The sequence below is a fragment of the Glossina fuscipes genome, unplaced genomic scaffold, assembly GCF_014805625.2.
Source record: "Glossina fuscipes isolate IAEA_lab_2018 unplaced genomic scaffold, Yale_Gfus_2 174, whole genome shotgun sequence".
NCBI classification, from domain to species: domain Eukaryota; kingdom Metazoa; phylum Arthropoda; class Insecta; order Diptera; family Glossinidae; genus Glossina; species Glossina fuscipes.
This window is the reverse complement of record NW_023998517.1, coordinates 1,042,556-1,069,861: the sequence shown is the minus strand read 5'-3', so window position 1 is coordinate 1,069,861 and position 27,306 is coordinate 1,042,556. Positions and strand designations below refer to the sequence as shown.

The following is a 27,306-nucleotide window of genomic DNA, read 5'->3' as shown; positions in this document are numbered from 1 at the left end:
ATTAAAGGAAAAGTCATTTGTTTATAGTAAAAGAATAAAAAAAAAAAAAAAAAATTAAAGAAAGAAAGAAAGAAAGAGTCACTAGAATATAAGCACATACAACCACACACATCACCGTAATACACACGTAGATATTTCATAAAGATGACAATGAGTACAAATAATTGTGAAAGTATGACATCATACTTCAGCAACTCCTATATAGGTGCTGATATGCACCATGGTCATTATCCGGGCAATGGCGTTACCGATCTCGATGCCCAGCAAATGCATCATTACAGTCAGACACCAAATCATCAGGGCAATATGCCCTATCCACGTTTCCCGCCCTACGATCGTATGCCCTATTATAATGGTCAAGGTATGGACCAGCATGGCGTGTATTCGCGACCCGACAGTCCATCCAGTCAAGTTGGCGGTATGCCGCCCGTTCAAGCGAACGGTAGTCAAATGGTCGCGCAACAGCAACAACAAACTCAACCTCCTCCACAACAACAACAACAACAACAACAACAACCTCAAAATGGGCCACACCAAGCACAACATGGTTCAGTAACGCAACAACAAGTCGCAACACTTCCACAACATCAACAGCAACAGCAGCAACAACAACCGGTTGTTTATGCCAGTTGCAAATTGCAAGCGGCCGTTGGAGGGTTAGGTATGGTGCCCGAGGGTGGTTCACCGCCGCTAGTCGATCAAATGGGCAGCCATCATATGGGCACACAAATGTCAATGTCACACCATATGCAACATCCGCAGGCTCAGGTGGGTATCGATTTTTCAATTTTCGAACTTGTAATCAAACAGCGAAGAGAGTTATGTAGAAAAATTTGAAACTAAAACCATTTGATATTAACAGCTTTGAAGTAGAATTTTAGTGTTGCTTCTAGTTTTCAGAAATCGATCACAGAATGCACTAAAACGAATTCAATTCTAACTTGTGTAGTATTTTAACGACATTTAATAGTAGAAATGTTAATTAGTATACTAGTAGAAGCAATAGAAGAATATCATCAAAAACACCATAAAGTTTGCCTTTTAAAATATAGAAAAAAGTCCTGCTTTGCAGCAGCGTTTATTGCCTTTCACTTATCACTTTTTTAATTTTTGCAGTGCGCTTTGCTTTAGGATCATTTCTTCTCGCATTTCTTGGCTATAGCGCCCTCACTTTTTGTTGCGTTACTTCCTTTAATCGTAGTCATGTAATCGTAGTCCGTAATTAACTAGGAAAGCGCTTTTTTGTCCTAAGACGGAGACAAATGTAAATTTTACGCCAAAACTGCTATACCAAATTGATCGTAACTGGTCATTACTCTGAAACAATAAAGAAGATGGGACCGAATTTTCTACACCCACCACCATTCCATCGAGTGAGTGCGGCTGATTTTTTCTGTATTTAGGAGGAATAAAGGCGGAAATTTATATGTGTATGTGCAGGTACATGTGCTGCACGTTACAAATAACAAGGAAAAAGAGGGAAAGCAAAGGTGTTCACAGTTTTTCTTGCATAGGATTATGGGCCTTGTAAGCGTGTCCTTTGCAAATTTTTTTGCACATTTTCAGGCGATATCTTCATTTTTGCGAACGGGAGAACGCTTATCACAGACACTACACTGTCAGGCAAACGAATAAATCGGCGGACATACGGACGGACATGCTTAGGCGTATTGAGAATTTGAAACCGCCCAAGAATTTATATACTTTGTGACGGCTGCTTGAAGCTTTCTTCTGCATGTCATAGAGGAATTAAAAAGGAAATTAATCCTTGCTGCTTTGATGTTAGTTAGGCGCGGTCAATTTTTCCCATATTTGTACAGGAGACTACAGCATCATCCACAGAACATACATTGGAGTTTTGTAGATCTCTCTGCTCTAGGTAATGAGTAATGACCAAAAGGCCAAAAACAGATTTGATCTTATTTTGTGGAATACAGCAGGCGTGTCTTTCAACCGATTTGCCCCGTTTTGCAGTACTAACCAACAAATTTGAAGTCGATGACTTCCGGCCAGGAGAGTGTATACAAGAGACATTACAAGGGCAGATGACCGGACGAACATGCTCAAATCGATTCAATATCAGAATTTGTTGTTAGTCAAGTAGATACTTTTGGGTTCTCTGAAGCTTCCTTCTGGACGTTGTAAACTTTTGGACAAAATCAATATGTTCCTCATCCTTGGGTGGCACTGTTTCCTTAAATTTCTCTGCCTTTTTTACACTGAATTTAGTCTTCCTTATTCTCTACTGTTTACATATTGATTAGTTACACTCTTGCTTACTCTAGCAGAAATTGCAATCGCTTTACACAAAATTGAGCTATTGGTAAGGAGAGATCATTGCAGTTGTACGACTTGTTTTATATGTCGGACACATGGCACTTTAAATTTTTGTTTGTCCATCATCTCCAAAATTGTTTAGTTTGTACACGATTTGCATGCTCGAATGTGTTCTCTATATCAGATACAGTGCAACTCGAATGAGGGGCAATTTGGTTCTATGCGGCACTTAGGTACAATTGCACAAAGCAACCTTGCAATCAGTTGTTTGGCATCACATTGCAGCTGTGAGGTTATTTTGTTTTACTCATTGCTATCTTCGATAGATCACAAAGGGCCCTTCAAGCAGAATTGACATGTTTTAGAAAATAAACACAAGAATGTGTTTCTTAACCTAATCGTCTACCGAAAGTGGCTGATTTTAGAAGGGATTGAAATTATTATGACATTGTACTCATGTCAAAAGTATAAACTGTAAAGACACTCCTTGCCTTTGAGGTTCTAGACCCGGATAGTCCAAGCAATGTCTAAGCGAAGCTTTAAACAAATTCTACATCAATTAGGGGCAATTAATGTGTCATTCGATCAATGATCTTTCCGAGTTTTATGCAAAGATCGCTCCATGAAAACGGAATAAACAAAGGTTTCCATGGCCCGTTTCTGTCAAAGTAACGCTTTATAAGCCCTTAAAAGGTCAATTGGGGAAATCAAGAGCTACAATGAGCTTGCACTCAGGCTAATTTCCATGGTTTCAAAGGCAATCATGGCTTACGTCGTATAAAAAAGAGTAATCGCCACAAAATCATAATTCTCATGAAATCGCCAGGAAATGCATGAGTTTATCTCTTTTTTCTTAAGTCAAATTAAGGCTCAGTTTGGCAGCATTGGAAACTGGTGGCTGTCAAATCCTTTTGAGTTTGATTTTTATATAAACAAATATTAGTTATTTAGCTTTTTTTTCCAACCTAGGACTGATTGTATTTTTTCATAGTCAAGTTCACAATTACGCCGCATAGCATTATTTTGACAACTGACGAAACAGGGTTTGTTTGCGAAGAATATTTTGACAACCAGCAAAACAACTAGCAAATCCTTGCTTTTTTTATTATTAAACGGGATAAAATCCTGCCCAAGGAAGAAAAAATTTAGTGAACGTGAAGGAAAAAATTGTATTGACAGAGCGTTAGGATCAAGACTGGTTTACAAAATTTTGTTGTGGAAAATGTTGATGTCGAAGCTGCACATTCTCGATACGAAGTGGCGGACGAGATTAAATTTATCGAATCCAACCGTTCACGATCACGTGAAAACCTAACGCCTTTCATTTCCATTTTAAAGAAAGGAAGAAGCGAAATTACTTTCCAAACAACCCAATATGTTTACAGGCGAAGAAAAATCCGTTTGTTAATACTTTTCCATTTCTTCTGTGAAATCACTAAAATCCTCGCCATCGTAAAATAAATCCGTTTTTAGAAAAAAAGTACAGACCAATCTGTAGGCTATGGAGAAAAAAGGGTCTTGACTTTTTCTTGGGAGCTCGACAGAATATTTATTCTTTGAACTTTTGTTACATCATCTACATTGTCTGTCACGTTTCATGGCAGAATTCAAAGGCAAATCTATCAATAAGTAGCCAAATTGCGCGAAAGTATTTCGTAGCATAGCGGAAGCTTTAGATAAGTCCTTTTACGATATATGAAGCTCGACTTTATACAAGTTTATAAATAGTTCTTAATCAGATCGGGTAAATTGTCTGTGCTTAGATTTTATTATTATTTTTTCATCAATCCATGCATTCTCAATACCCGATCTTATTTGCCTTTATTTTTATAGTTGGGTTACAATGATGTCGGAGTTCCCGATGTTACGGAGGTAAGAATCGAAAAAGCAAATGAAAAGAAAATTAAATAATAACAATTTTCCGTTTTTATATTATATGTATGTATGTTATTTGCAAATAGTATTCATTACGTTTCTTTCAAAAATTATTGTTTTTTTTTTTTTTTTTTCATAAATTATTGTAATTAAAATTTTGTAATTGATTTGCATTTCATTTATGTTAGGTTCATCAAAATCATCATAATATGGGTATGTACGGGCAACAGCAGGCGGGCGTAGCGGGCGGTCCGCCTCAAGGTATGATGCATCAAGGCCAGGGACCACCGCAAATGCATCAAGGACATCCGGGACAGCATACACCACCGTCACAAAATCCAAATTCACAATCATCAGGGATGCCTTCGCCTCTATATCCTTGGATGCGAAGTCAGTTTGGTAAGTGTCAAGGAAAGTGATCGACAATTCCACGAAACGTATAAAGTGGAATTTTTTTCTCCTAACTCTTATCCAGTAAACGTAGTTGTTTGATTGTATTCGAATAATTTCTTTTTTATACTTTTTATTTTTAAATATATTTATTATTTTTTTTATTGGTTTTCTTTTTACTTTTCAATTATTGAGAATGCTTGGTATTGCTATTGTAATTAGATTTAAAATTTTAGTTTCTTATCTACGACCTATCAAAATTCCAATTGGATGGTTTTCTTTTTTGAAAGCAAATCTTCAGCAGGATATTATCAACAAGAAATCATAAAGATATTCCGATAATCTGTCAGTAGATGTCCTTCACATAAGGGAAGTTGGAAGACGATTTTTTTTTACGTTCAATCGTTTTGAGGAACAAAATATTCTATACATAGATATATAAAAGTCTTAAGCGTCGAGCACAACGAATGCATTTGTATCGCGCCTTATGAGAAACACTTATTTTTAATACATGATGTATGCATGATGTATGTTGCGAATTCATTCGTTGCTTTCAGCGCTGCACTTGCTTTCCTGTTCACTCTTCGAATCTGATTTGGTTCAATTGTTATATGACAGTAATGGAAAACACCCAACAAACATACAACTTCGAACCAAATTTTAGTTCGATCCGTGACGTGCAAGCAATTTGAGAATCTAAGCTCTTGAATCTACGTTGGAAACAGAATACTCAGACTGGTCGTGGTTTCATACGACCTCACTGAGTTCGTACAAATTTGTCATGTTTTCATTAACCGGCATTACCGTAACAAAACAATGATCAATAGCAGAGCCATGAACCTTCAAGTGTGACGATGTGATCATTCATTATTAAGAAAAATGAAATATATTTTTAAAAGTGAACGCACTACGAACGCAGCTTTTAAAGTATTCGACCTGGCAACTTGCTTATTTCTCAATATACTGGACTTCGTCAAAATAATCAACGGCAGACCTTGATTCTTCGGAGTCACGTTTCGCCGTTTGCAAGAAGAAAATAACCTAAGGAATTAAATTTGCAGAATAGCACGTACGAGGAAGAAAATCCTCCACTGACGCATAGAGTCGAACGGAATGGTATGGAATCGTTCAAAGAAAGTCCATCAAGATAAGACTGATTTGGATTAAGAAGTACCTTAGAAGTGTGTGAACACGAACTTTGGTTTTTTTATTCCTTTAACACGAGCAATCAGTCAGGTGACGTCCCTTTTCGCGTAACATGATCACTGTCAGAAAGAAGCGGAGAAAGGGAAAGCAATGGGGAGGAGACGGCCGCAGCCTTTTGCCTTTACCAACGGATCTCTTGCTATAGTTACGACCACAGAAAAATCTATCGCATACCAGTTTAGTCCCTAAAATAAAGAATCCAAAGCCAGGACTATCGGAAATGAAAGGTGGTAAATATGAAGCAAAAATAAAACTCTCTCCTGGAGATGGCCGCCATAAATATGCACTGGTTTCAATGGGTTAATGATTGTTCGTTGAACTTACTAATAACGCTTCTCAACCAGCAATGAAGGCTTTTAGAATAAAAGGCAGAAATATCTAAGCAGTTAAAAGTCTTTGAAGCGAACATTTTTGAATAGTTGTCTTGCGAACAGATCTGCTATCAAAAAGGCGATGAATTTTAAGGCATTTGCAACAATCATAAATTTGCGTGAAGTGCCTCGTCCTCTTTTGCTTTCTCTTTCCTCAGGAGGGCTGTATGCTTGTAGATTTCATAGAACTACAAGCCGTTTCAGCCGGCTGGCAGAGTCGGAGACAAGAAATGGATTAACTTCGCTATGCGAAAATTGTCTTTACTAAAATTGCACGCAACGCGAATGCGGAGTTAAAAGTCACTATTTTTAAGTTTTAATTGTGAAAATTATATAAGGCAAATAGACGAATACGGATCTTAGGCCGATCAGAAGTTCATATAAACTATGGAATTTATGATAATGTCTTTGCGAAACTTTTACATGTTTCCGTTGAATGGAACTGAATAAGTGATTGAATGCGAGTTAGTTACGCTCCAAATTTGCAAAAGAATTTGTTTACTTTTGTCAGCCAAAAGCATTATGTATAAGCAGTCACCTCGACTTGCCAATGACCTCTGTCTCTACATATAAATGCTCTATATCTTGCTTTAAACTAAACCCTTATGTTCTCTATGCAGTCGTAATCTCGTGTATGCTCGCAAAATGCGTAGCATTATTGTCGGGTGGATTAACCTTTTCTTTGGCAGGAATTCAAGCATGTAATGCTTTTCAAGGAATCCTTTTAATGTGTGTTAAAATTTCACTTTTACATTGACTTTCTTTTCTTTTTGCCCTTACTTAAGAAATTTTGGCACAAATATTTTTTTTTTTTTTTTTTTTGTTGTGCCAAATGTCAGGTATCTTGATAGGCGAACGGTGTGTTTTCATTTCATATTATTTAGGCTTCGCCTTCATTGATTGATTGGCAAAGGCTCATAAATTTTATTACCTTTCGAATACTACTACTACCTTTGCTTAGGAGGAGAGCCAAGGCTAAGTGCATGCAATTAGAGTTAAAATAAATTAAGAAGAAGACTATGCTTCTAGCTAAAGACGAACTAAATTAAATAATTAATGTAAACGCTTTGGGAAATGGTTAACCTTTCCAATGAAGCTATAATAACGATGAAGTTGCTCATGCAAAAGTATCTTATGTTAAGACAGGTCTTAGTTTGCACATCGTGCTTCAACTTTGAAGACTTCTACCCCGGTAAACATATTTCCAGCTTCAGTTTTGAAGACCTACTCTCTGGTAAGCATATCTTCAGCTGCGCTAACATTGTGAGGATCGGTAGTTGTTCTATTCATCTGATGGGAAAATCAAGTCTAGGAAAAATGGGCTCAACTGAAAGCCTGTTAAGTCTGTCTGTCCACCATTGCTTCTTCTCTTGCTTTTTTCAGAATAATTGAATGAAGCAAATAAAGTCGTACGCGTTTTGTTACGATATATTTGCTTGCAGCAAATATCGATCGCTTTCACAGCATTCGATAAAACATTATGTAACACAATGACAGTGAAGTTCCAATATCTAGTTCCTGCCATATGCGATATATACTCACTCACTCGTATATACTGTTGACTATATTTTATATTTCACTTCATTTCTTTTTCACTATTTCTGCCGTTCAGGATAGCGTTTTGTGTGATTGTGCGTATTATGCTGTGTCCATGTGCAGCATGAATACTGAACGTTGTTTTCTTTCGTCTGTTTTGTTTTTTGTTCGGGTTTTGTTAGATTGAGATGTAAAGTAAAATTGATTACAGCCATTAGTTACACGTTATGTGCAATGGATGCCATCAATTTATTAATCTCTGGTACACGAAGGTTTCACGTTTTTTTTTTTTTTTGCTTTTTTCTTGCTTTTTTTCTTTTTTTGTTTGTTTTTGTTTGTATTTTTATTGCGCTTTACTTCTTTTTCGCATCAGCCATTCATTCATGCTGATGTTTCTCGCGTTTTCGTTTTACTTTTTTGTTTTCTTCTTTTTTTTTTTTATAGGATCACGCGTACTTTAGTTAAGCTCAGATGCAGTCGAGGCTCAGCTAAAACTGCATTTGCATTGTAAAAACCACAGGCTACCAAAAGTTTGTCGGCGTGACTGTGTGTATTTTGTTGCTGCTTTAGTTCTATGGATTGCTTACACAAAAAAAAAAAAAAAAAATTTATTTAAAATACATCGCAAAAGCATCTCGATTATAATTTTTCGCCAAGCGATCCCACTGTATTTGTCGTTTATAACTACTTAACGCCTGTTTAAGTTGCTTGTATCCATTAAAATTATTAATGGTTCGGCCGGGATACCAAATACCAGCCAGGCCAGCAGAGTAAGGCTGAAAGCACGCCAAAGCCTGGCCTAACAGTCGTGACTAAGTTCTAAAAAATGTTTACTTGATACGGAATAAAGTTAAAAGACAGAAAAAATAGAAAAAAAACAAAAAAAAAGCAAAAACGAAAACAAAAAATCCCTTTTAGTGTCACGACTTCCTTTTTTTCTTCTTACTTTTTATGGACAACAAAAGTTTTAGTTTTTCAATTCTTATAAAATTAAGTTGTTAAACTAAAATGTCTTTTTTTTTTTTTTTTCTCTTGTTCTTGTTTAAGTTTTCGGTAAAATAATCCCTTAAACACATAATTTCGTTTACTTATTGCTTATGAATAAAGAAAAAGGTTAAGAAAATTGCAAAAATTTTTCCAAATATGTTTTTATAAATTATTGCAAGCTTGGAAGAAGAAGCAGACAAAAAAAAAAAAGAAAAACATTTCCTTATTACTTATACATGTCCTTGTTATGCTTTTGAATATTATTGTCCTTTACTTGTTGTTGTTGTTGTAATGCATGTATGTTGATTGCAACATTGTTGTTGATAATTTTGTCTGACCGTAAATAAATAAATAAAATAGAAGGCATCACCATCGTCTACGTATTATGCACGACGACAACAGCAACTTGTTGTTTATGTCTTCTGCAGCATCAGCATCCTTGGGCTGGTTGCTGAGGATGCCTTTAAAAATATTTTGGCTTAGAGCTGCTCGTTTCTTTATTTTTTTCTTTTTTTTTTTTTTTTTTTTTTTTTAGGGGTTATTCGTGCGGTTTTTATCAAAAGTATATTTTTATGTGTGTGGCTACCAACTGTTGCCATTTTTAAGGTAATAAATTTTAGCGGTATTAAGCAAATTCTGCAACAAGTATTTCACACTCTCCGAGTTCGTACTTTGCCCAAAGCAAAGATAAATAGTATGCACATAGTTTTACTGGCAGACAGACACACAAACCCGCAGACACTATAACAATAATTTTTATTATTCAAAATTATACAGTATTTATATGTGTTTAGTAGAAGATATTCAGCAATAGAGAGAAAAAAGCATTTTGTTAGTGAGGTTTTGCAACATTCTCCTATCAATCGATCTTAACAAGTAGGAGAATGTAGGAGCATGTGTGAATAAGTATTTCAAGGTCAAGCAGCACTAACGGTGCCTTGCGTTCACAGCTCCTTGGGATCAATTCTTCTATTGGTTGTTATGGTACCTGTGACAAATCTTTCAGCTAACAAAACATTTGATTTTAGGCTAATCACACTTACGATATAGAGGTCAGTGGATAATTTTTCGTGGATCCATTTTAATTTCTCAGCAAAAGCCAAATATAGCCACTGCCTTCGTAGTCGATTCGAAATGAAAGTAAAAATTGCAGCATAGTACTGTTAGTACCAGTGTTGCCAACTTGTTGCTCAGGTTAAAGGGGTTACGAAATCAATTGCTTAGCGCTCAGTTAAAATTTCTGACATTATTATATTTAAGTGGCCCTAATTAATTAATAATGCAAATGCATATCATAATTACGGACAATACAATCAAAATGTACATCATCATTTCGGGAAAAAAAGTGTAATGTTTTTACTTTCTTAGCGACGAATTTTCACTATCGAACCAGAAGGTTAAACAGGGTTACCAGGTGCCGTATTCCTTAGTGTTTCCCAATTTACAGTGTGCCGACAAACTTGTCTGACCCTTATAATTTATAATTCCGAATGCTTTGCTAAGCTTTATACTCTTGAAATAATATCAAAGCAGAAAGAAAAGCTGCTCGTTTGTTAATTGTGGAGGTGGGATGCACGAACTATCCTTAATTCTTTTTCTGAATCATTTCTTGTTGTTTCCCTGACTTGGCACTGAGACGTATTGCATGGTCTTGTTATCAGCACAAGTCTCTCATATCTCTTTCGAAGAGCGCAAGATAGAATAGCACAATTCAATTTGGCAAAACACATCGTCGGCTTTTTTCTTCGCACTCTATAGACACTAACAACTTACTCTTCTTTTCGCTTGCACATGTATACGCCCCGTAGTTGGTCCATGCTTTTATTCTAGATGCCATTGTTAATAAAATATTTAAACTAATATAACATCAGGGAGGGACAGCGACGCGGAAAACTTTATAGAAACAAGTCAATAGTTACAGTAGACTTCCGAAGAATAATTTCTTCATTACAGTATTGAGAAAATTGATTTAATTATTACATTTATTATACGAGCAGAGGTCTCCGGCTCTTCCTCAAACACATTTTAAAACTTGGTCTGACCTATGACAATTACAAACGAAGACCTTAAAGACCTCATATTAATCTCATCGAAGCGTTTCTAATTTGCAAAAACCTTCTTTGAACCACATGATCTTAAATGATCTTTAAGCAATTTTTGTCATTCTTTTTTTTTCTGTTTTTCCTAACATATTTTCTATTAAATATCAAATCCTTACACTTATTAATTTTATTAGATATGATAAAATTTTGTAAAAATACTTTCAAGCATTGTTTATGCCATCCATATAACACCAGCATATCCTTTAAAGATAATACTGATTGTGTGCAAAGTCAATTTCACAACTTTTCCTTAAAGTTTTCAACGCATTCTTTTCAAAGTATTTTCTCAACATAAACGCTATTTTGTCAGTTCGTTCGTTTAGTTGAGTTGAAAAAACAAAGAAAGAAAAAAAAAGGAAGAACAAAGAGGAAAACTTTTCTTAAGTTGAGGATTTTCTTAAACTACATGAGCTTTTCTAGCGCGTCAAGGATGTGTTCGAAAAGACAACAACTACTTAAAAGGACGATTTGAGAAGCTTATAACACTAAAACTAAGTGACGTAAATGTCTAAAGAAAGACTTTTTCTTTTCATTCCTCGTTTTTCCTCTTTTGCAAAAAACTAAAATAATAGCAACAGCAGCAGGAGAAGAAAAAGAGAGTACGAACAAAGCGATACAATCAACTTTAAACTGCTGACAGAGCGTGTATAAGAAGCGTTCGCGTATATGGGCAACAAAACTTTAAATACTAACAATTTGAATCAAGAAATGAAGAACGACGATACATGGTTTCGTATTAATACTCAAGTTTTCATTAATACAATTACTTATATGCATATATATATATATGTGGTGTGTGCATAGATTATTGCAAAGCAGTACAAGTAAAAAGATTATATGGGCGCTAAGACGAATCTCAGGTACCTTTCATCGCAACCGGTTAAATGAGTTTTGGAGAACTTAAGATGTCCTAGCGGACGAATTGGAAAAACTTCCACTTAGGACTTTGAGAGTTTTTTGGACACCGAGCAGGTTTTACTTGTCGTAAACAGATTTCGTCTAAGAGTACAGTGAGTTCTTGATCAGATGGCTTTTATTAGCGTTTATTGTACCATAGCACATTTGTGGTGCAGGGGTATATTAAACTTGTCCAAATGTGCACTGTGCTCTTGCGGGGGAGGGACTTGAGATGGATGCCGCTCTTATTATACTGTTGATCGGGTGAAAGTCACTTTTTGAATCTAATCTAAACTTGTCTATCCGTCTGTCCGTATTATTCCTTCTTGCTCAAGCTATGAGCAACGGTTATTGAAATGTGTTACATTGACATGACACTTTCTCGACCATCTCTCCTATCACGCCTTGCATGGAAAATCGTTGTAGTTGTTTTCATTTAAGACCCAACAGGAGATGGTCGCACGATCAACGAAATACGAACTTACATCCTCCATACATGTTATTGTATGGTGCAAAGGGAACGGTGAATTTGATATATCACTAGCACACACACACACACACCCTACACCGTTTTGTGTAAAACAAAAAAAACCTTGTATTTCCTTCATCTCCAAACTGTTGCAATAACAGTAAGCGTTTTATAGCGGCTAAGCAGGCGGCTTTTCTTCTTGTGTTTGGTACGTATTAAGTTTCAGACCCTGATGAAGATTTGCTAACTAATCTAATCTTTTGTTTTGAAATGGTTTATCTACCACCAAAACTGGATGAATGTTGGTTATTGGCGATACTACACTAAGAACAAATGTTAGGAATTTTTACCAAGTAATCTCTTGTGTTGTGATTACAAGATATTTATCGTCAGTTGGACAGATAGACAGGCATAAACATATCGATTGAGAATTTCACGCAAGTCAAAAACTTATAATAAATTATTTCTAAAAACTATGTCTGTATGTTACAAACGGAATGCAAAAATTTGTAAATTTATAAATTTTAACTGTGGAGCGTCGGAGTTTGCTTCACGATGAAGCACGAAATGCTTACAACTATGCCTGCAATGTAAGCGATTTTCCTTCTTTTTTTTTTTTGTGACACATTTTTCCACTATGTTAAATTCAGTTTAGGCAAGAAACGTTGGGGCATCGATGCCCTAAATTGACTCTAAGGCGAATACAGTCCTGTGCTGTGCTTTAAACTAACAATTTGGTGACGTGTATTAGGAAAACTATTGTGGTAAACAAATTCTTTTTGAGATAAGATGTGAGTGTAGCCCATTTATCCGAAATCTATCAGAGAGCATTAGTCTCCTTCGAAATATTATTTTGGAAAACAATTGTATTTCCCAATAGCAACACAAAAGGCAGCAAACGTATACAAACGTATAGGATAAGTGTTTGAAGCAGTATTTGTTGTTTTTTCTTTTCGTGTTGTTTTTTCCTTTTTTTTTTTTTTTTTTTTTTATGTGGCACAAATACAACATATAAGGAAAGTAATGTGCATTTGGAATGGTTCACTGGTTGGTGGTTTGGTTGGCTGGTTGGTTTGATGGCTGGTTCAGAGCATTGCTACTAAGTTCGTTTTATGTTTGTGCTTCACTGAATGCTCACAATGGGACACGGCTTCACATGGCATGTTTTAGTCAGCTGTCAAATATTTTGACATGGGTTCCAGCTGAAAATTCCAAAATGGTAGAATTTCTGACAATAAAGAAATGTGGTATTTTTCATATACTAAAGTATATGCGAGTGTATGTGTGTGTGTGAACGTGTGTCTATACAGGAAAAATGATTTAAACAACTAACAATTCTTTTTTTATTAGATTTCTTCACTTACACGTGCATATGTATATATCTAGGTATATATATATATATATATATATTTTACTAAAATAGGTTAGAAATCCATGTAGAATATAAAAATATTTTCTTTTACATATATGTTTTGATTTTTTTAAATTCGCGTTTTAACTCAAGTCAATTAATACAAAGAGAGAGAAGAGTGATGTCTATGGTATATTAAATCCAGTCATCTAATTAGTTGGGGTTTCTTAATTGCACTGGAATTAAATCTCATTCTTGTCATTCCATTTGTCACAGCAAAAGGATACTAATTACTGCGATCAAATAATATGGGGAATGCGTTTCAAACCCCCTTCAAAATGACCTTCGTTTGTTTTATTTCCAAAGAGTTTTTATACCCACCACAAATGTTTGAAAGTGTATTTATTTTGTCAGAACAGAAGCCGTTCCATAGGCCCTTCAAGATGCATGCATATTTCAGATATACAAATTCCTCAAGATTGTATTCATATCTGTCTGTCCGTCTTTGCCTGTTTGTCTATGTCGATGTGTCGATATGTATAGCAAAAATTCTTCACAAATTTCGGAAAACATTGAAAATTCTTGAAGACGAGTTGGTATTGAAAATCAGTCTGTCTGGCTTTATAAGAATGGAGAAATCAGCCAAGCCCATCCATTATTATAAACTACAAAATTTTCAATTTTATTGCTTTTTTTGTTGTTGATTTTTTTTTAAGACAAAGGTAGTGGATGTATAAAATTCGGCCACAGCTGAATATAATCTTCTTACTTTTTAATTTGAAAAATCTCAAATTATAAATGGAAAGTGGAAAACGTGGTGTTTGCCTTAAGTTTACTTATAGGATTTGCCTAACTTGATACTTGCAGTTCCACGTATCTCTTGTCTGTCGCAGGCCTTAAAAAGCTCAAGTAATATTCATTTTAAACGGTTTTGCTGTCCAGCAACAATTCAATCGCTTCTCCAAAAATTACAATGTTTTACTCAAACACCCATAACTTACTCAAACACCACTAACTTACTCAAACACCACTAACTTACTCAAACACAATAATTTACTCAAGCAGTCATAACTTACCTAAACAACAAAAACTTACTCAAACATCCATAATTTATTCAAACACACACATAAACTTATAATAATTGGATGACCTAAACCTTACGCTTTTTGCCAATTTTTTTTAACTTTCTTCCAAAAGATGCAATTTTAGGCACGATGTCTATGCACCTTTTTAACTTGATTATTATTTCCTAATTCTTTCACGTTGCATATCGTTACGTTAGGCCTTTACCAAATTATACGTGTCATACGATTTCTGCCAAAATTTTGTTACATGTCTAGGCATAAAAATCTTTGAGTTAAAATTAAAAATCAGATTTATTATCAAGAAAGGAATAAATTTTAGTGAGAGCAAGTTATTCTGATGAATGCTGTGAGGATTTTCATTTTCCTTCCTTAGTAGAAGCGTAAAAATATTGCCGAAATCTTTTTGCCAGCATTTGTAACCCCAGGCTTTTAATTATACTACCGCTCAAAAGAGAGCAGCTTCTTCTTTTGATCACCCTAAGCTTTTAAATGTTTCGCTGCTCAAGTGCAAACGTCTTATGGCTGCGTTGCTTTGCTAATCTCGATTCACAAATGACCAAGCCTGGCGCTAGTGGCTTATACTCATAACGCATTGTTTTATTTCGCCTAAACAACTTCGTAGGCTTGCCAGAGCTTAATGTAAAATTTTTTAGATATTTTCTTGTATTCCCTGGAAACTGAACTTTTTTTTTTCAAAAACTTCTCAGTACATTAAGTTTGAAGGCGAATTTTTAATTTTTGCTTAGACGAACTTACCTCAAACTGTTCCGAATGATCTCGTTACCCCAACCAGCAGATAAAGATTGAATATCAAAATTGCATTAACTTATAATTTTGCGTTGATTAAAGACACATGTACCTAGCTACCTACGTTATGGGATTTAGAAAGATTACATCTACATATTAAATCAAGGATAAAAATATTGATATACTGTTGTCTAGTGGCGTGAGTAAAAAAATTAATTTCGACTACTACAGTGAAGTTAAATGTCTCTACTTAATCAAAACAATACAACATTTATTATTAACGGGGAAAAGAAGAAAAAGTCCTTAATTAAATATTCTGCGCTTCTTTCCTTTTTGTTAAGTTTTTTATTAAAAAAAATGTTGAAACCCAAAATAGAAATCCCTTGAAATTGTTGAAATTAAATTCAAATGAAAATATTCCCTAGAAATTAGAAAAAATTGATTGCACACATCTATGTGTAATATTCAGTTAACTTCTTTTTTTTCCTCTATCATCGTATGCATGAAACTGTCTCGAACTCTGTCTCTCTCGTTTATATTTTTTTACACATAACCAGAAGTTATGTTGCTCAACACTAGATGTGCTCTGGTCAAATGTTGTTGTCCAAGAGTCATCAAAGCATTTTTTTTGGTATTTTTTTCTTCTTCTTGTTTGATTTTGCTTTTTTAAGACCACAAATTTTTTGTTTGTATTCTTAACTAAGGAGAGTACAGCGTGTGTGTGTGTGTGTGTGTGTGCGAAGGGGGGGTTTTATCATACAAACTAAGCATCAGGTTTTTTTCGAATCTTCTTCCTTTTGTTTTCATTTTACCGTATTTTTCAACATACAGTGCACATCTGAAATGCGTCAAAAACTGTAAAATGAAAGTTTAGCAGTTGACTTTTGGGATATCTAAGCTGTGTCAAACTCACAAAAATATGGGACTTTCGTTTCATTCATTTATTCGTTCACTTTTTTCCTATTTTTAATTTTTAGACAAAAAAAGACAAAAATGATAAATCACTATTTAGGAAGTTTGCCCCGAAGATCTTAGACTTCTTTTAGACTCTTCCCGCTCGAGATGCTCTCATTTGTAAAATAAACTGTATATTTTGAATATGTTTTTTTTAAAAAGTTTCCCTGGTTCAGCTCAAAAATTGGACGCCTTTTTCCTTAAGAAAGGCAAACCTTTTGTGAGTGCGATTACAGTGAGCGCAAGGTGCCTATTACCAAAACTACCAGAGTATTTCGTGTAAAGCAAAGCGAAGAGACTGCAATGAAACACATTGTTTCTTTTGTTGCTTTAATTTTTTGTACTTTAAATCGAGGAAGTATCATATGGCAGCTAAAACATACGAACAATTTGATGCTAGCTAGCGTCCCATCGCTTCTTTCTGGCTTAAGCAGTTAATCGTGTTTCCTTCGCGAGCCTCTAAATTTCTATTTTTCTCGCATTTCCTTAACTTCCTGAGACATTTTGCTCTTTGTATATATTTGATATATATATACATATATATACATCCAATTCTCTTTTTACATGTTATCCACGTTCCTTACAAAATCGCGCACAAAAAAATCGTGTAAAAAAATATATGCAACATATGGTAAAATTTCCACAATTTTGCACAATGTAGGATGAAAAATCTTAAAAAAAACGTGCAAAAAAAGTAATGATGAAGTACATATTACATATACATGTTTGTGAAAGAAAAACGTTTCGTTTTTATTACAAAAGAAAAAGTTAAAAAAAAAATTTTACAGTGACAATTCAGTCCATAAGTACAACTTATAAAAGTCCAAATTGAAATTAGGAATAGAAATCAATGTCGCAACTATTTATGGTTACTTGGCTAACAAGAAATGACTTGGGCTAACAAGAAATGAACACTCCAACTATAACGAGATAAAGAAAAAGGTCATCATATAATTTGGCAGACGAAGTCAGTAACAAAGTAAAAACTAAAATTAAAAATAATTTTTTTGAGATTCGTGTCAAAGCATACAATTCGTATTTTCATTCATATTGATGAACAGTGTCATTTGAAATCCGAGGGAAAAAGATGGTATAAAAAAAACCGTGTAAAAAAGGAAGTGGGTATAAATTCTCTTGTTACACAGCTTAACAATCAAAACATTCATAAACGTTATCTAAAGTCGTTTGCTTCATAATGGGTAGCTTTTGAATATGCTCGCTGGAAAAATTTTGTGGTTTCAAGGCGAGTTGCTCACGTCATCTTAAGTTGAAGATCACATCCTCGATCGGTTATGCTCCAGGCGGGCGGACATATGCCAACAGTCATCGCGAATCTAAATCACTTGCCGAATTCCTTTGCCCCTGAATGATCTTTTCTTCTCAAACGCAAGTAAGGATCATCTCTAGCATTTGGGGTCTATATTTTCGGTCCGACGTGTCCAAAGTAGCAAGTATTGTGCCATGGGGCATAATATTTCCATCCGACCTATAAAGTTTTTGATGAAATAATTATTGACTGGTACAATTTTCATAGAAATTCCGTTGTTATCGCGCATTTCTATCACTGATACAAAAGAAACTGACTTAAGGTGTTTGGAATAATAAATGGATAACAAGCGCGGCTACTAAGACAGTGTTCGCAATTTCAAATCTCAGGTACGGTAAAGTTTGCTTTATTGGCGGCTTTAGTGAGTGCCCTGACAACAAAGGCAAAGCATTTACCGATTTTCCACACACCCACTACGCCGCCGCCACCAACTTCTTCTCTCTTTCTATTCATTCATGAAGGAACTTCAAGATCCCATTATTAAATTGCAAGCATATTAACACGTGACCATGATAAATACGTACGTGTGGTCTCTTTTCTAATATTCATGTAACTTATGTGATTCTAGCCTTTTTTTCTTCAATACTTTTTCTTATTTTGTTTTTGTGTTCTTTGTGTTGTTGTTTTGTGCCTTCACTGAAGAGAGCATGCAAAAACCGGAGAAATCATAATCTGTAGATTTTTTCTTTCTTATTATTTTGTAATCAGTAAAATTCTTTATTATTATTATAATATATATATGTATATATATATATATATATATATGTTTTCCTTTTCTTAAGTTAACTGTTGTGCGCGCAACGAACGAGCGAGTGAATGAGTACTTGTGCTTGTTGTGGTTGTGGCAGTATTTTTTTTTTTTTTTTTTCTGTTTTACTAAATGACCGCCTGTCATTTTGACGACTATGATAATAATGATGATGATGATGATGATTTTGCAGTTTAATAAAATGTTGACGGATTATGGGACTCTCTTGCCTTGAATATGGAGACCTATGATTGTAAACACATATCCACACCAACTCATGTCATATCATACCAAAAGTTTATGCATATAGATTCATATATATATATATATACATATAATATATATGCGTATGTATATAGTAGATGCATTTATTGTAACTTTTATTGTTTTGTGTTGCGTTGTGTTGATGACATTACAAATGCCACACACGGATAATATTCTGTTTTGCGAAATTTTCATTTATAAATTTATCAACATAAATAATGTGTGGTTTCTTTTCTGGTGGTTTTGTTCGTCGTTGTTAATGTTGCTGTTAGTATTGTTGTTGTTATTGTTGTTATTGCTGCCGCACAAACTAAGGAATGGTGGCGTGTTAAGGTAAATCTTTTGTTTTCTTATTCACATTTTGCGAATTTGTATACAAATCCGAAAGATTTCCTCTCTCAGCCACTTTCAGTCTATCATACGAATAAAACGCTATAAGCTTGTCTGTCATTTCGTCTGTATGTCTGTCCAATTTTAAATTTCCGCAATTATAAAAACATTTGCATTTGTTTGTTATTTGCTTTAACTCACTCAGCATCACAAATCATGACGATATACTACTTTTGTTATTCATTTTGCTTAGAATACCGACCGATTCCCGTTGACAATCCATTGGCTGGCATACACTTATACCTCTTTTGTATACCTGGTTTTGTAACTTCATTTATATATATAATTTAACACAAAATATAGCCACTCCTTCACTAACTATATTCGGTGGTTATATTCGGTTCACAGCACCGAAATATTTTGTATCATCGCTTCTGCACACCATGCTTTGCTCCCATTTCTCGCAATCTGTTGGGGGTTATGTCACAAAATCTTCTTCGAATCAAAAAAAAAAGAAGAGTTGTAAGAGCATTTAGAGGTAGTAAAGGGGGCTGCTTGCATCTTTCAGGTGGTAAAAGCGTTCGTCTGTCGCTCTTCTTAATCAGTAACTCAATCGGCTGCTTAACACACCCATAAATCGTAGGCGTGGTAGGTACGTCAAGGATTACATTATTTCTTGGAATAAAGCGCCTGCTGGGTGTCTAAGCTTCGTCGCAAGCTGATCATAAACTTTGAATTGTTGTCCTTCTTGCCCTATGTCTAACATTTGAGAGCCATTATATTATAATTTTGTTTTTTTATTTCTTTGAAATATTTTCGAGCGCACACAACACAACACACAAGTCAACTAATAAAAGCTGCAATGTCTTGCTTGCAGTGAAAACTTTCACAACAAAAAATCACACAAAACCAAATAACTCCATGATTGGATTACACGAAATGATTCCTATTATTGCAGTTTATAAAAAAAAAAAAAACAAAACAAATCTTTTAATTTCCATATATGTTGGATACGCGAAGACTTCTATTTTATTTGTTAAATATATATTTATATACGCGAGGAGATATATGCAAGTAATTATCAAAGTGTTATAACCCAAGATAGTAAGGAATTAATTCTTCATTTTTTCGCTTTACTTATTGTTTTATGGATACAATCCCTAAACAAAGTGAAGAAATTTTTTTGGGTAGCGCAACGATATTTTATATCTAACATTAGTCAGCATATAGCCATTTTATGAAAATGGCGTACACCTCTCATCTCGTTTTTCTCTTTTCATTTTCAAAGTTTGCACTTAGTCACATGACAACTGGGCTTTCTTTTCAATAACCGTTGCATTCGCTTCGATAAGTGAAAGATTAAATGTTTTTAAAAAAAAACACGAATCTAGTCAGAAATACTTCAATGCGTTATTTAGAGCACAAGGGCAGATAGCTAAGGAGCTAAAACCGAGTAGTATTGACTGATGTCTGTCAATATGACCACGTTCTCGGTACCTCTGTAACCAGTTGTTCGAAAATTATTTGAAAAAATGTGATGTGAAGGCGACACTTTCCTGGCAATAGAATCGAGCAACGAAAAACATAGTCCAAGGTGTGAAAAAGTCCTTAATAAAAAATTATGCACTATTTAGAAGGCAGCGAAACATTTTTCAAAGAAATTTTGTGAAAATGACATCGAGACTGGATCAATGCATTTTAAGGCGATTTGTCCCAAAGAAGGACGCGTGACCCAGCTTTGTGACCTTTCCTTGTTTTATAAGCAACTTTTTGGTAAATAAAAAAATATTTTATTAAAGCGAAAACGATTAATTATTGCCAATCATATGATGAATAAAGTTAGTAACCACATTACGTTATTACCGCCTTTGTATAGAGCGTAATCCCAATTTGGCAATTGGCCGTTTAAAGTCAACTAACCAAACAGATGTAGAGATAGAGAGAGAGAGAGAGTCACTTTCAAAACAATTTTTATTAAAAAAGATCGGTATGCACTTTAGCGATTATGGCACCCATGACCTCTCGTCATTCAGTTGATATCAAAGATTATTGTTTCTGTCTTGCAAACATGAGCAAAACTGAATATGAAAATAACAGCAGCAGGCAGGAACATAGTTACTCTTACTACAATATGTAACAAGGAAATTAAGCTTAATGCTAAGGTGAAGTACATTTCGTTTGAATATGTTTGCGCTATAATTAACGAACGATATTTAATTCATGCGGCAACAAAGTCATAAACTGTAATTATTTTTAATGATTTCCTTTGAGTCGAGTCAACTAGAATTGATAGTACAATGTGCACGTTTTGAATATGCTTATAAAGCGAATCAACTTTATACCTAAGCATATATATAGATGCATATATATATATATACATGCATGAGGCCATTGCCCACCTTAATATGATTGTGAATTGTGATGGAAGAAGGAATAAACTAACGCGGTATGAAACAAATGAAATAAATTTTTTTGTTTTTTCTTTTTTTTGATTTTTTTTTTTTTTTCATTTTATTATAAAAAATGGTGGACTAATCGCAATTTAATTACAATATGCTTTCATATCAAAATACATATTTATGCGCATACATATAACCGCATGTTAAACAAAAATGTATGAGACTTCAACAATGACAGCAACAAATTCGATGGAAACGAAAGGCAAACTCCACTCTACTACTCTTTCTAATTTTTATACATATACTCTTTGAGACGTTGTAGTTGGGTTTCACTTTGATGGACTATTTTCCTACTCATGCAGACTTAACCAAAAAACCGTAATTTGTTTGATGCGTGAGTAGTTTGGCGAGTGACCATTTTCTTCTACCATTACTATCACTACCACTACCACATGCTCTACCACTATACACTCGCACATTATATGCATTGAGACTTAAATGATTCTTCGGTGTAATACTTTACGTTGTTTAATGTATTTAAAGTAATTTTTCATTAAATACCGTTTGGTTAGCATGTGTACTCGTTCATCAGTAATAATCGTCAGCTAAAAGAAAACAAAAAAACAAAAAAAATCTCATATACTTTCATATCACATAAACACGCGTACAGACGCAAATATCATTTTAATCAAAATCATTTATGAATTTTCGAAACTATGCATAAATGAGAAATGAGTGAGTGTGCGTTAAAAAGTTTTGTTTATCTAAAGGCGCCTTATACCTCAATCCAAGGGTGTCCAAAGCGTTATTGCGTTGGGCTATTTAGTGTATACAAACGCTAATCATGAAACGCTCAAAATTGCATTTTCGAGATTCATTACTCTTGTCGTTTGATTTGTAGAAATCTGCTCCCGAAGCTTATGGCGATGCTGCTCGGTTTTAGTTTCAGCATTTTGAAAGTAGTTGCGTCGATGTCAATAACAAAGAACGTTTTGGAGGACAAAAGCCGCCAAACTAATTGGATGAACATCCAGCTTAAATTCTCACAACAACTGTCGAACAAACGCAAAGTCATCCCCTGGCATGACAATGTTCGGCGACGCGTTGCAAGAGCCGTCATGAATACACTGTTGCGGTTCGAATGGGAAGCTCTGCAGCAACCAGCGTGCTTACGAAGCATAGCGCCTTTTGTCGACCACTTGTTCAAATCGATGTAGCATGGCTTGGCTGGTGCTTGGTTTCAAAATTCTGAAGAAGTGCAAAAATGGGTCGATGATCGCTCCCAAGCCAATATCGTTCTTTCGACACGGTAACACCACGGTGCCAGGACGATAGAAAATATTTTGGAAAAAATTTATCCCTTGTTATCATGATAGTTGACGGCAGTGGATTCATTGCGTATTCCCTTCCAGTTTGAGAGCACGATTAGGTCGCTATAATCTGTGACAACTGGTGAAGAACATTGCCAGCCCAATTTGGGGCAAATTGAAAGAGCAGAACACCTCGAACGATCGAATTATGCAGACCCCTTTTATATAGGTCTTAATGAACACTTACTTATGTTTGCGAAATAGGGCCGAAGAGTGGACACTCTTGCCTTAACTGTATAGTTATCATAATGTATTCAAATGTGTTTATACAAATAGACGAATGCTTGCTTAGATGTTTGGATTGGTTGGTTGGTTGGCCGTTTGGTTACTTGTTGTGTACTTTGCTTTTTGAATAGATGTGAATGGTTATTGTTTGTTTGTATCCACTGTGGTCAGGCTTTAAGTCAAGTCATTAAAAACTAATTTTGTTTATAAAACTTCTCTTCGCCCCTTTTTTTCTTTTAAAGTTTGGGGGGGCTATGGTTTATCTATTCCATTCAACTGTGGTCAGCAATTTTGAATTCAAGGTGTAAAACTCATATTTATGATGTTTTCTTAAGATTCTTTATTTTAGACTTTACGTAATTTATCAACTGTATTTAACTGTTATGGGGATAGTGTGCTATGGCTCATAAAAGCCGCAGAAATATACACAAACAAATATATATACATAGAGCCGCGTGCACACATAGCACCATGGGAGATCGCCTTTAAGCATTTAAGCGTAAAACTACATAAAAAGCAAATCATAGACCAAAACCTAAAATCAAAACACGCGCACACCTATATGTGCGTACACACACAAATAAATAAAGCTACAAAAAGATACGAGAAAAGAAAAACGTTGCCAGAAATGCCATTTATTCCATCAACCAATGATTAAATATGGCCGCCTTAGGTTGTAGACATGGACATGGCATCAGCATCATGTCTTCAGCATCAAAAAACAAAAAAAAAACAAAAAAAAAGCAAAAAAAATATAAGGGAATGAAAATACTAATAATGCTCGACTTGAGTCGAATTTCGTGAGCCCATCATTCCATAGCTCCTTTCGTTTATCGCATGAGAATGTTGATAACCTAGAAATAGTGGAACACTTTTCCCCCGTTTACTGACGCATTGTGAGATTTGATGACGTTATTTTTATTTAATGACTCAGGTTCTCGAGGTATTAATGAATTCGTCGAGCATAGATAATCGTTTTTTAAGTAACTTCATTCATCAGATGTTGAACTAAAGAAACACTTGTTAAGTGACAGCTAAGGATTATGTGACAGTCTCTTCATCAATTCGAATTGTTAAATGTTTAGAAAATCGGTCATTATTGCTATTTTATTTTTAAAATGAGCAATCACTCAGGGAATGGCCGCCATACGTACAGCACGGCAATGGTCAGAAAGAAATCAGGCGAGAGAAAGACAAAGGGAGTGGTAGTCTATTGGTAAGCGTTATATACCTTCGACCAAAACAAAGCTCTAATCGCCTTGAGATTTGAAGCCGCGAATACCGGGAGTCATTAATTTTTCGCCTCTACTTGGTATGAGAAAGAAGATCTTGGAAATAATTACTCTGTGATGCTCGTAACCCATTGTCTTTTTGACATTTAAAGTTTCTTCAGAGTTAACTGTGGCCACAATTGCACCCGTTAAGCCCAAGGTATACATTAAATCTATGTTCAGTCAACAAAAGTCGCATTGTCAACGGTAGGTTTGCCTTGAAGGAATATTCAGAAAATGCTCTTTTCTTTTTTTCACTCAATAACCCACCGGTCTGACATATATATATGACAACACTGTTGAAAGTGATTTCTGAATAGCACCAACCTTCAGACGATATGTATCAAAATTTGATGACATTCTGATAATTAACCTGCAAGTTATAGCTCATTTAATAACGTTACTTCCGGAGGTTATCAAGGTAATGGAAAAATCTGAATTTTGATGAGAAAGAAAACGTTTACAGTTACCATTGGCTTGAAAATGATACAGGGCTTGTTGTGAGGGAAGCGCTATAAAGAAGATATGTCGGCTGTTTTAGTGGGTTACAAAGCGCATTCCATAACTTCCACAAGTCATTTTTAAGCCAGAGGGCTTTATATATGCCAACCTTGCATATTTTAGGGAAAAACGCTTCCTATTCTAAGTCAATGACAACACGACACTAACTAAACGCACATCATAAAAAGGGACATAACTAAATGAAATTATGAAAGAAAGAAAAAAAAAGCAGTAGGTGGTGACTATGGCAATATAATGATAGCAAAGGGGAAAAATCTGGAAACAGCCAAAATTCAATCCAGGAATCAAGCAAATCCGAATATAATTATTTCCTGGGACTAAGACTTATACGTAAACGAAAATGATTAAAACTTTCTTCCATTCGCAGAGCATAAGTGCATAGGTATAGGTATAGGTATGCTTATCTATTTGCTTATCTCAAAGCGATCCTTTTACTTGTTTGGTTAATTAATTACCAGACTTTAGATCAAGCAAAAAAAAAAGAAGAAGAGAAAGTCTTAGAATTCCACTGCATTATAGAATTTTCGTTTGCACGTGTATTCGCTTTTAAATAATTTAAACTAAAAACACAATATTTAAAGGAATTAAACGTATACCTGGCGACACTTGCATTCCAAACTTGATCGATCGCCGTTGTCTAATGTTTGTGCAAAGCGCATTCATTTCATAGAAACATAAACAGGAAACCCAAAAACAAAAAATGAAAAGAAAAAGGAAAAGAAGAAAGAAAGCAGAAATTGTTTTTTGATACATATGTGTTTAAGTATACGCTGTGATATACAAAGTGAAAATTTTTACATTTGTAAGAAATTAAAGGAAAAAGAGATGCGTTCTTAATGCTGTTATAAATGCCGATGTGTGTTTAAGCCTCTTGATAAATGCTTTAAAGCAGTGCGCATAATTAGTTAACTTTTTGGCCAACAGAGTATCTCGTAAAGATATTTTCTGAATTTTTATTCATCCCTCTCTCCCTTTCTCTCTTTTTTTTCTTGCTCTTTCGCTCTATCATTCTGTATGCGTTTTTGTTTTTTTTGTGTGATGATCATTGCATGGCCGGGTGTACTTCTGATGGTGCCTGGGTAAGTTTTGTTTTGTCGACGTTGTCGACTGATAATACCATACGAGATCCCATTTCGGTTTATAAAACGCAACAGACAAATCCATGCATGGCATCCAAACCAAAAAAAAAAAATAAAAAATAAAAAAAAAAGAAGAAAACCAAACACACATGTAGAGATTTTGACAAGTACAAATATGCTGGGATATGCATACAAAGGTCGTCTTTTTGATGTTGATTTCATATATATTTTCGTTTTTATTGTTGCTGTTGTTGTTGTTGTTATATTGTTTTTCGTATACGTTTGTAGACTTTGTTTATTTGTAGCTCGTCATTTTTGTTTCTCTTTTTTTATTTGGTAAATTTTATTAATAGTAAATTATTTTAATTCTTGTTTTTATCCTTTTTTTTTTAAATTTTTCTCACAACAGAACGTAAACGTGGTCGTCAAACATATACACGCTATCAGACGTTGGAATTGGAAAAAGAATTCCATTTTAATCGCTATCTAACGCGTCGAAGGCGTATTGAAATTGCTCATGCATTGTGTTTAACTGAAAGGCAAATTAAGATTTGGTTCCAGAATCGACGCATGAAATGGAAAAAGGAAAATAAGACCAAAGGGGAACCAGGTTCTGGCGGCGAAGGTGATGACATTACTCCACCAAATAGTCCACAATAAGTACAATCGATCAACACGCCCGTACTTCAGCGCATTACTCCTCATCCCATCTCTCTCTCTCTCTCTCTCTCTATCTCATTCTCTCTCTATCTGTCTCAACCCTCCAACAAGCTGGTTTAACAATAGACAAAATTGAAGAAAATAAATATTATTACTTTTCTTCTTCTTCTTTTTTTTTATGTTATGAAGCAACCTATGTTAACACACAATACTGTATGCTTTTGTTTTGGGAAAAGAAAAAAATAAAGAAGGAAATTAATTAATGGTTAAGAGAAAAAAATTAATTATTAATGAAAGCTATGTTCAGTTATCTCCGTAAATGCTAGAGCAAGAGTTCTTTTCAAAAAAAAACAAAAACGTCCTATTTCGATACCTTTCCACAGACGAGAGTTATTTTCGCAAAAAAAAAAAAAAAAAAAACTATGAAGAGATTGTTGGGTTCCACTTGCAAAGATTATTACCTTCTCAGACATCATGCATAACATTGGGAGTTTTGTTCACAGAAAGACTTTGTACTTCGAGTACATGTTCGAGATTTCTTCTCCATCGTTGGTTACCCTTCTGGGCATCGTAAACAATATAAAAGTTCTATTTACCAAATTGCGCATTTAATATTCTGTCCACTCCTCCCTATCCTACTTGTATTGATTCGAAAATGCTTGTATTTTCAGGCCCTTACATCAAATTATGTTCTTCTCTTGGGGGAAATCAAATTTTCAAAATATTTGTTTTTTTTTTTTTAAATTTGATATCAAAAATTTAAAATCACTGTCTTGCGCAAAGATGTTAACATCTTCCCTTTCGTTATGTGACGATGACAAAGATAAACGGAAATGAATGAAAATAACGAATGGGTACCGATAG

At 34.7% G+C, this 27,306-nt stretch overlaps 1 protein-coding gene across 4 annotated transcripts; it reads left to right on the top strand.

Moving 5' to 3' along the window:
* Nucleotides 1–27: 27 nt before the first annotated feature.
* LOC119641712 (homeotic protein antennapedia) lies at nucleotides 28–26,497 on the top strand. Of its 4 annotated transcripts, none has more exons than XM_038040506.1 (4): nucleotides 28–768; nucleotides 4,111–4,149; nucleotides 4,341–4,563; nucleotides 26,192–26,497. In XM_038040506.1, the coding sequence occupies exons 1-4, from the start codon at nucleotides 145–147 to the stop codon at nucleotides 26,440–26,442; spliced, it is 1,137 nt and encodes a 378-aa protein (XP_037896434.1). In that variant the 5' UTR covers nucleotides 28–144; the 3' UTR covers nucleotides 26,443–26,497. The 4 variants fall into 4 exon arrangements, with proteins under 4 accessions (XP_037896434.1, XP_037896436.1, XP_037896437.1 ...); XM_038040507.1 differs by having other exon boundaries at nucleotides 145–768; nucleotides 4,341–4,551; nucleotides 26,192–26,442; XM_038040508.1 differs by lacking the exon at nucleotides 4,111–4,149.
* Nucleotides 26,498–27,306: the final 809 nt, after the last annotated feature.

Coding starts and splice junctions, on each gene's coding strand:
- LOC119641712 (XM_038040506.1), top strand. CDS start 145: ATGACAATGAGTACAAATAATTGTGAAAGTATGACATCATACTTCAGC. Junction 4,150..4,340: donor GAGTTCCCGATGTTACGGAG/GTAAGAATCGAA, acceptor CATTTATGTTAG/GTTCATCAAAATCATCATAA. Junction 4,564..26,191: donor TCAGTTTGGTAAGTGTCAAG/GAAAGTGATCGA, acceptor TTCTCACAACAG/AACGTAAACGTGGTCGTCAA.